Source organism: Gekko japonicus, unplaced genomic scaffold, assembly GCF_001447785.1.
Source record: "Gekko japonicus isolate JY-2015 unplaced genomic scaffold, Gekko_japonicus_V1.1 scaffold185, whole genome shotgun sequence".
Lineage (NCBI taxonomy): Eukaryota > Metazoa > Chordata > Lepidosauria > Squamata > Gekkonidae > Gekko > Gekko japonicus.
Genome location: NW_015176457.1, coordinates 872,900 through 883,281, shown reverse-complemented (window position 1 = coordinate 883,281; position 10,382 = coordinate 872,900). Strand labels below are relative to the sequence as shown.

The 10,382-nt window shown below is 42.4% G+C and overlaps 1 protein-coding gene across 1 annotated transcript in view; it reads right to left on the bottom strand.

Moving 5' to 3' along the window:
* Nucleotides 1-5,969: 5,969 nt before the first annotated feature.
* TENM3 (teneurin transmembrane protein 3) overlaps nucleotides 5,970-10,382 on the bottom strand; it is a 477,022-nt gene continuing 472,609 nt past the window's right edge. Inside the window, exon 27 of the mRNA XM_015426968.1 lies at nucleotides 5,970-7,219. Coding sequence (XP_015282454.1) covers nucleotides 6,464-7,219 — 756 coding nt within the window. The 3' untranslated portion in view covers nucleotides 5,970-6,463. The remainder of the gene's footprint in view (nucleotides 7,220-10,382) is intronic.

The window sequence follows — 10,382 nt, the reverse complement described above, 5'->3', positions numbered from 1 at the left end:
TTTGTTTCCAAGTCTCCACTGGATGCGCACAAGCACCCAACGGAGCATGCGCACACTTCAGTTTAAACAAAACAAACACAACCCCATTTGCCGCGCCCCGCTTCGTTGCCTGTGGTGTGATCGACACCTCCCCCCTAACCTTCGGACCTCCATGGGAGTTACACGGGACGTCGGATCGTGCAATCGCGCGGTTATTTAGCCCGGGGCAAACAGCCACGCTTCCCCCCCGCATTTTCTGGCCCGTGTGACCGGAGCCTCTATTTCTTTGCTTTTGGGAACATTTGATGAGTTCCAAAAAAACCCATATTTGTTGAAGATAATTTTAGAAATACAATGCTGAATCCACCCTGCTTTTCTGCTGGTGAAAACGTTTCTGCTGGTGAAAAAAGGAGGAGGGGGACCACCTTTGACCACATGAAATAGCTATGCTCATGGGAACTGCATGGACAAAACCGTGCCGGATTAGGGTTGTAGTAAGAAGGAGAATCTCTTGCCAAACTAGCAGTTCGAAAGCAAGAAATTGCAAGTAGATAAATAGGTACCACTTCAGTGGGAAGGTAATAGCGTTCCGTGCGCCTTGGTGTTTAGTCATGCTGGCCACATGACCATGGGAATGTCTTCGGACAGCGCTGGCTCTTCGGCTTTGAAACGGAGATGAGCACCGCAACCCTAGATTCAGATTCGACTGGCTTTCGAGCAAGGGAACCTTTAAAAAGGAGAATTGGGGAAGAATGTGTGAAAAAGTTGGCCAGATTCAACCCATGTTATTTGATGAACATGTTGGAAGAGGCTAAGAAAGCAGGCAATGGATCAAGACATTCCTGGTTAAAATCTTCTCTCTACCATGAACTTGTGATCTCTTTTAGCAGACACCGTATTCCAGCTTCAATCCATCTTTCTATGCAAAGTCAGAACAATACTGACTTACCCTACATGGAGGATTGCAACAAGATTATGTATGTGAAGTACCTCGAATATTTAAAGCCAATATATATGTGGTTAGCGTGATTATTGAACATCAGTGACACTTCTTTAAAAGCTATGAATGATTACAAGGGTGGCATTTATTTCCTTCTTAAAATGCAGGTTTCTTTCAGTGTAGAAACAGTAAACCCTGCAACACATAAACAGTTGAGAAATAGGTCACATTAAGCTACATGGAGTGACTTGATTTGTGCTGGATCAACATGTTTTCAAGTTGTAGTTGTTCCTATCAAGCAAGTGTGGGGAGGTCTGCCTATTATGGCTAGCGTCAAAACATGCCATTCTCTCTCCCCACACACACTGTTTTGAAGGCAGCCCTTCACTGAGGTGTTATAAACAGGGTCTAAAAGGCCTCCAAACTAATGCTCCCTTGAAGCTGTGGGGTCTTGTGAGCAAAAATTCTACTTTCTGAACTACTGGCATTAAAGTTGTGAGTGAGCAATTTGGCTGCTGCATAAATTAGTTTGCTCTGGAGCCTGCCTTCCTGAGCTAAGACAAAAATGTGTGAGCTGGAGGCTAAAAAACTGTGAGCTAGCTCACACTGTCTCAGCTTAGAAGGAACAGTGCTCCAGACTGTGAGCAGTGATCAGTGCCCAATTGGTTATTTACAATCAGCTGCTTTCAATTTACCTTTCAGAGGAGAGGGAGCAGTTGTTGTGCAAACAAGACACACCAGCCTTTCTGTTTTATTCTCCCCCCGCTCTTAACTTTGTAATGCTTAACTATGTGAGGTGTAGTTAATGTTTCTTTAGAAGTAGGCCACCAGAGATCCCACGGAGCGATTTGCCTTGCTGAGCCAGCAGTCTGGGCCGTTGGGCAGAGGGGGCGGGAGACAACTCCTAGTTGTGCAGCAGAGGAATCAATACGAGCACAACTGGATCACTTTGCATCTAACAGGGAAAGCGGTAACACAGTTATAATGTCTGACACACATAGTTAAGAAAACAAAGCTAAACGGAGACATGTTGGCTTGGCTTTTATTGGGAAGCCCAGATGCAATCTATAGTCATCAAATTGTGGAAAAAAATTGAGGACACATAAAGTTAGGAAGGCAAATGAAGAGAACAATACAAATCAGACAAGATTTACATTTCAAAATAGCATGAAAGCATTTTGACTGGCTTTGCCTAAAATACTCTGAATCTCATTATTTTCATAGGCGATATTTTAATACATTTCCCCCGTTTTGTTTTTTTTAAAAAAAGGTCTTTTGTTTACATATTTCCCCATAGTCATTGTCTCATGTAGGAGTGTTGTCCAGGTTAGCCTTTCCTTTGGAAAACTAGGAAGGAGGCAGAGTAATTGGCCTTCATCTACGAGGCACGTCATGAGACACTGTGGTTGAGTGTTTATTGGTGCCAGAAGTGAGGAGAAAGAATAAGGAAACATCTGGTAGAGGAGCTTTACTTCTGTTCTGAGACGCTATACACAGAATTTTTCTGTAGCATTCTAACATTGTAATACATTCCACCACATTTTTGAGCCGGACCCCTAAATCAACAGCTCAGACTCACAGCTCTCGCATAGAGTGCTGTTCAGGGCTTCTCTGACAGAACTGCAAACACTTAGTATTCCTCAGATTTTTTAAAAAAGGAACCAATCAGTGCTTTTTATTTAACAGATATGGGCTACCGGAGGGCTGAAAAACAAAAGCTAATTGGCACTTTAAATATAATAAAATACCAGCATCTGTTCAAAGAGTCAGCAGTTCTATAAACTCACGAATGAAAAAAACCGGTCGGGGGGGGGGGGGGGGGGAGACACACATTATAATAGCATCGCTGCTAAATGTCAGTCACCTGTTTGACCTGCTCATGGCTTGTTTGACAAGGACTCCTACTGTGCACCTGAGAGCACACATCACACTATAGAATCTCAGTGTAGAAACCAGGTAGAAAACTATTTTTATTCCATCCACATAACAACTCCCTCTATCTATGTAAGACACATTCAGCTGCCATTTATTACCATTCTGAATAGTGAATACAGCACAATTAGAATCAACCATTTAGTTTACATGTCAAAACATATTTTAAAACACTCTGTGGGTCAACAAAGAGCTTAGCCAAAAGGACTTTTGACCAGAAAGAACTATGTATGTAAAGGGGGGGGGGGGAGGCCCCAAAGTATGCTGTCTTGTTCTTCATTCCCCTCCACACTTCTTAACAAGGATGCAAAAACGAACAAATCTGCATGCAGAATTCAGTATAACTGCAAACTGTAGCCTTTTCAGAACGCATACATTGTAAAGTTTGATTTGGAGGTTGGATGCAGCCGACCCAAAGCAAGGGAGAACTTTAGTGCAGGATTCAGGGCAAATGTGGATTTTGAAGGTATTATTGGTGTGAGCCTGAAAAACAGATTTTTAAAAACAAACTGGAAGCTGAAAAATGAATTTTGTGAATTTTGTGCTACTGAATTAGCACGCACACTCTGAGATTTGCAAGCATAACTGTGACTGAACATAAGCTGTCATAAAATCCATGAGACAAAGTGGCCTGTCGGTGATTCATTGTAAAAAAAAAAAGAAATAAAAAAGAGGCACCAGGGTACAAACTAGTTTGAAAGCCCTACCATTTAGCATGGAAACTCTACCCTCTAAACTTAGACATGGGGCAGCAGGCTGTGGTTAGTCAGTAGTGAGAGATCCATTCAGAACATGCTGAGAAGGATTCTCTTGTATTGTTGTTTCAGATGTTTCACTACTGAAGGTCAAACCAAATGTACTTTCAAGCTAACTAACAGCCCCATCCTTCTCTTTGAAGAGCAGGAAGGTCCACAATGGGACAAGGTTTTAATACTTTTCAACATGGTCTTAACTATATAAATAGCCCCTCTGAAGTGGCAGTAAGCACCTTTCCCCTCTTCTGGATCCAATTGTAGCTTCAGAGGGGTTATTTAAAGCACTGAGGATGCAAGGGAGACGAGAATTAAATAGCCATAGTGACCCTTCCCTGGATTTAGACTCAGCCATATGTGGTAACTAATTAGCATCATAAGAAAACAAAAACAATAGATTCTTATCAAGGATGTCTTGCATCAGGTCTAATACCTGACACTAGAATCTGTCTCAAAATGGCTGGTTCACACTAAGTTCTGCTGTCTGCATACCCCAGGCCTACCACAGTGGCTCAGTTGACATGTATGTAACAGTAAGCCTCAGTTTGGCTTCATGTGAGTGAGCCTTGGGACTCAGTACCCCATGCTGCCCTCTCTCCTTCCCTCACATGCCCTCTCCCCTCCCGTTCATGGCAAGCCATAATTATCAAATTATGGTTTCCACTTACTTTCCAAACCAATACTGAAAATTATGATCAAACTGAGGTGGCAGGAAACAATGGTTCACTGCAAAACAAGGAGGAAGAGAGGGAATAGCACCATGTGAGGGAAGGAGGGAGCACAAAAGTCCAAGGCCCATTCAGGTAAAACCATACTATGGTTTAGTATTGTGCCTCAGCTGGATCACTATACTAGAGTTCCCAGTCGTGGGTGGGGGGATCCTCTGGTTTTGTGGCTTCTGCCCTCCCCCAACACCAATGCGGACCTCGAAGCGATCATGTAGGCATGTTAGTGACGTTGGGGGGTGGGGGGGACGCTCTGGTTTTTGGGCAAAACTCTATGGTTTGAGAGTGATTTTACCATAGAATTTTGACACAAAACCAGAGTGTTGTCCCCAACATGCCTATATTACTTCCAGGTAATGTAGGCAAGGTGTGCACTGTCCCTTCCGGTGACGTCAGCACATTCGGAGGCGATGCTTCCAGCTTCCAGAGCACCCCCCCCCATGCCTCCACCAGCATCTCGAAGGGACCTGGCAACCCTACACTATACTGGACTGTATTGATTGGCAAGTTGTACCAAACTATGGTAGCCTTCTGATGTAGATTTGGCAGTAAAGCCAAAACTCTTTAAAATTTATCTTTCCCTTTTGTACCGTGTTGACTACTCTCTTTGGTGAACGAGAGGCTTAAAGGTTGTGGGGTTTGTTTAGCGTTTCATCTACCCATGTTACAAGTGCTGCCAGCTTTTCTCTTTCCCTTCATGAAATGCTAGAACTGCCTCCATAACAAAGGAGACAAGCATAGAAGCCTTGTCCCTCATTGCCATGTAACTGTGGGTGTACACCAAATTGCCATTCAGGTACATTTCACTAAATACCTGAGACCTAGTTCTTTTCATCACATAATGCCACTTCACATCCCACATTTAAAAAATACCTAAGAAAACTGCAAAACAAATAGTTACGTGTTTAGGGCTGGGAGAGGCCAAGGCAAGCCCAGCCTACGAAAATGTCTCCCATTATTAAACGTGGCTCCTGCCTAGTTGCTTCCTCCTAGCAGTGAGTCAGGAAAGGATGCTGCAAAGGCAGAAGGGAAAGGAGCTGCAGGCGCCTAGCAATTGGGGAATTGCTCTGTCCTTTCACAGGCGTGAAATGCACTGTTTTTTTAAACCTAATACAAAAATATTAACACTTCTGTCAATTAGTTTATACACTGTTATATCTCTACAATATAACTCTTTATACTGTACAGCCGATAACATAACAAAAGGTGCAATTCCTTTAAAAAAATTCACACACTGCACATTTTTATCATTTTATTTTTATGTATAAACCTTTTTTTAAACACTTTACATAAATTAACTCCTCTGAGACTAATATTTGATGTACAGTAAATTGTAATTCATATAAAAATCCATAAACAACTTGTCTCACATAATTTACAAAAAAAATCAAGGTTTCTTTTGCTTCTCTGTTGACAAGGATTCCACTTGCCATTCCTGCCCCCACCCCACCCCCAAGGCAAACCACATTATCATTGTAAAATCCATTATTAAATCCCCATTGTAGCATAAATTGCTTGTGCCAATGTCCTTTTAGAAAGCAGCACAGTTTAAAGCCGTCAGGGTGTCCATAAACAAGAGGTTTTTTTACCCCCCACATATTAAAATGAACAGAGATATATACCACATCCTATGCAGAGAGAGAAAGAGATCAAGAGAGATTGAGAGAGAGAGAGAGAGAGAGAGAGAGAGAGAGAGAAGAGAAGATAGACGATTTCTTGTAGGCAAAGGTCAACAATTTAGTAATATTTGGAAACACCGTACGGGTATCTTAGTGAAAGACAGTGCCTCAAAGGAATAGGCAGCCTGTTCCAAACCCATTCGGCCTTTCTTTTTTTAATACTTTCAGTCCAACTAGAGTGCAGCGATATGCATATGTAAACATATTCTTTAAAGCAGATCACCTTTTTTAAGGTCATTCAGAAAAAAAAACCCAGTCTGGTTTTTTTAGCAGTATCATTCTTCTGGAAGGCTCTCTCTTCTTTGTAGAGTCTATTCAGATTGTGCTACAGAAAAAAAATCTGAGCAAGGGTGTATATTTAGGCTCAAGTAGTTTTGCAGCAAAACTATTTGGTCTCCCTCTTAGAAGACACTGGTGCAGAGTCAGTCTCTTTGGCAGCCCGGCTAAACCAGTGTGTTACCTCTTTCCAATCTCACTTTGCCTAAGGAACTGTATATTGTTAGCGCTGTCTGCTAATTCAGGGTATTGCTCCACGGAGAGTACATAGTACCCATCATATCCTTGTACTTTCCCAGCACTCAGCAGCTGCCTCTTTTCCCCTTCGGTCCATAGTCTGGCGCCTTCCTCTCCATCTCTCACTCTCTGCTGTTCTCTGGCCCAGGCATTGGATAAAGCCCTTTGCCGAGCCTGCTCTAATATCCGCGCCTTTTCCTCATCAAGAGTCATGCCGTAGCGGACATGAAGAGCCAGTGCACCATACTGCATTTCAACGTCGGCAAACCTACGAGTCCTGCCATTTACTACAGTGGTAGACTGCGAAACGGTGACGTTGATGCCATTTTCCAGGGCTTTCCGGCCGCTTGTCAATCTCAGCGTGCCTAGGTCGCTCTCCGGCGAAGTGGTCTTTATGAAATAGTGTGTGTCCTTTCCCTCAACGGTGAAATGTAAGTTCTCCAGGTAGTAGGCATTGTTCAGGACAGCTGCCACTTTGATGCAGTCCTCGTTTGCAATGTTGAGCACGTTCGTCTGCACTCTGCCTTGATTGACAGCAAGCATCACCCCTTTCCCGATCAAGGACTTTACAGTTGCGAACCACAGCCATGATTTCTCACTGCCAGGCCTACGCTTGCTGATCTGGATTTCTGCCATCTTCCCCAGTGACAAGAACGCTTTTGCTTCCCTGACCACTTGTTGTTGGACTCCAGAAATTGGCTGAAAATAAGAAGAGGCAGAAGTTTTACTAAACCACATGTAGCCCCTTGATTCCGACCATCATTTACTTTTGGCACAATTCCTAGCGCTGACAATAGGACCTGCCATGACTGACAGTACCAAATAGCTAATTGAATCCACACACTGCATTTATATTGTTACAAATGGTACTTTAATTGATAATGCTCCATTTCTTCATCTCTGTCTCTTTGAAAAATTCCTTGCACGGGATCTCTCCGAAGGAAATGGGAAAGGTTGTATATAGAACACTATTATGTTTAATACTTAGCATTTACATAGGTCTTTCATGTGGTAATTAACTCATATTGAAAACAGTTGTGGAAAGCAGCAACATGAACATTTTCCAGATGGGGAAATGGAGACAGTGAGGTTAATTAGCTTGCTCAAGGCTACAAGTGTGAATGGATGTCAAACCTAAGACTTTTTACTAGCCCTATGCATTCCCACAATATAAATCTTTCCATAGAGACTAAGAAAACATCTTTTGGGAAATGGCCTTGAAGAGGATTGCTACTCCTGTTCCCAAACTGAAGATTTCCCTCACATCATGTCTAATGTAGAAATAAGTAAAGACAAGAGCCTGTGTACACTACCATACATTTTTCCTAAATGGAGGACAGAAACTCTGTGCAAAGAAAAAAAATCCCCATGTATTCATGCCTATCACCCTGTATGATAATTGCACAAACATATATTTTGCTATGACCTAGAATGCTGCCTTCTGCTCCTTGCATTTGTGTGACTCTCTCATACTGTGCGTGTTCCTTTATTTGGGTCACAGTTTCAAGGTAACAGACATACTGACAAACTATGCTGTAGGAATTCAAGGCTCAAATCCTTTTATAGTTATAAAGCTTACCATTAGCTTTGGCCAAGTACCTATCACTCACCCTAACCTAGGATTGCCAGACCCCCCAGTGGAGGCCCCATCACCCCACTGCTGATCAGCTGGAAAAAGATTGAGGCCTAATTGACGTTGCAGTGATGTGTCTACGTCACTTCCAATGTGACCTGAAATTGACATCATCATGTCAGCAACATTGGGGCAACGCTCTGGTATTTGGGCAAAAACTCTATCATAGAAACCAATTTTACAATGGAGGTTTTGTCCAAATACCAGAGCATTGCCTCGATGGTGCTGCATGATGGTGTCACTTCTGGGTCACGTTGAAAATGACATAGACATGTTGCTGTAACATCTGCTGGGCCTCCCTCCTACTCCCAGTAAGTCCTCCCCCCATCCCCAGCTGGTTGCCAGGAGGAACCCGGCAACTCTACCCTAACCTTTGACATAGAATTGCTGAGATAAGAAATGTGTTAAGGAGTGCAAAGGGTTTGTATTCTAAAAAATATTTCTATTATAGAAATTATCAATTAAAACATTAGGTTGGATCTTAAGTTCCTATTCCATTGCCATAACAGCAGTTCCACCTCCAAAATGGCATTTCCTTTGATGAATGAAAGGAGGACAAATTCTGTTAATTCCCCCCTTCTACTACAGGTCTCCATTTTCTCCCACATACAGTTACCGGGGATCTAGTGATCCATGGGGCACAATTTAGTGAAGGCATAGAAGGCTACAGTGGCAGGGGGGAAGTTGCCTTCACCTAGCACAACTCTGTTTGCATCCAGGCCATTATTTCCCATCATTAACCTTTTTTGTTTCCATGGCTCTTCTTTATACCATTTCCCACTACTGCCACCACTAGCTCCTATTTTCCTCTTGCCTTTCATGTGTTTGGAATTTATAGTACTTAAATTACTTTCTCCTTGATGTCTTTTGCCTTTCATGTGTTTGGAATTGATAGTACTTAAATTACTTTCTCCTTGATGAATGGCCCAGGCTAGCTTGATCTCACCAGATCTCAGAAGCTAAGCAAGGTTGGCCCTGGTCATTATTTGGATGCGAGACCACCAAGGTAGCCCAGGCAATGGCGAACAAACCGTCTCTGAATGTCTCTTGCTTTGAAAATCCTATGGGGTCGCCATAAGTCAGCTGCAACTTGATGGCACATTCCACCACCAAATTATTTTCAACCCATGCCCCCCTTCCAAATGTGTTGTAACTGAAAAATAAGAAGGCATTTTCTTAGGCTTCCAAAGCAGTCCAATGAAACATAACATCTCCTTGCTCGAAGTGTTGTTAACATGGAAAGATGGGTAAGCCAGGAATGAAGTAACACAGGTGGGACAGATAGATGCCAACTGAACTAGCAAAGAGGGTGAGAGAGAAGACTGCCCCCCCCCAACATGAACAAATTTAGAGTCCAGTGGCACCTTCAGGACCAACAAAGGTTTCAAGATATGAACTTTCATGTGCAGGTTCTAAACTTATAGACAGTTTAGAACCTCATCTACCATTCCAATGTATTTGAAAAAAGTGTGCCTTGCACATGAAAGCTCATACCTTGAAGAAACCTTTGTTGGTCTTGAAGGTGCCACTGGACTCTAAATTTGTTCTACAGCTTCAGACCAACATGGCTGACCATCTGGATCTACCCCCAGAACATGTACAGCCCCTGTACTTGGTTCTGTGTATCCAGGACAGGATGCTTGTGTTGATGTCTTTAGTAATACTGGTGAGAATATGGTTTCTTGTAGTTGAAACAGATACATAGCTCAGGAAGCCATCATGTGCAGTTGTTTTGACTCTTTATATGAACAACTGGCTGTGTTACAGAGATGCATTAGAACAATCATTAGGGGTTTACCACTTCTTAAAGGTTTCACACTCCTTTGCCGGTAACTAAAAATTTGATGGCGCATGGCCTTATGGCTCTCCAAACAGTTAAGATTTATAATCGCTATTTTCCTAAATGGACTATATAGCTTTTGTGCTTTACATCCCATTCATTTTCTTTCATCATTTAAAACTGCTACATATTGCTGGTCTGCTTTAGACTTTTTCTCCCCTAAACCAAGACATTCTATAGCATCTGGAGTTTGGGCTCCAAGTAATGGGTTTTACCTGAGGTAAATTCACATTCAATATTTTATCTTCACATATAAAACATGGTTAATATTAAAGAGAAGTAAAATTGTACTGGTGCTTGGTATGCATAATTTATGTCACCTGGTCTTCTGTTTATTTCACAGTCTATTTTTTATTACAGTGTTCACATTCTGCCTTGAGGCAGGGTGC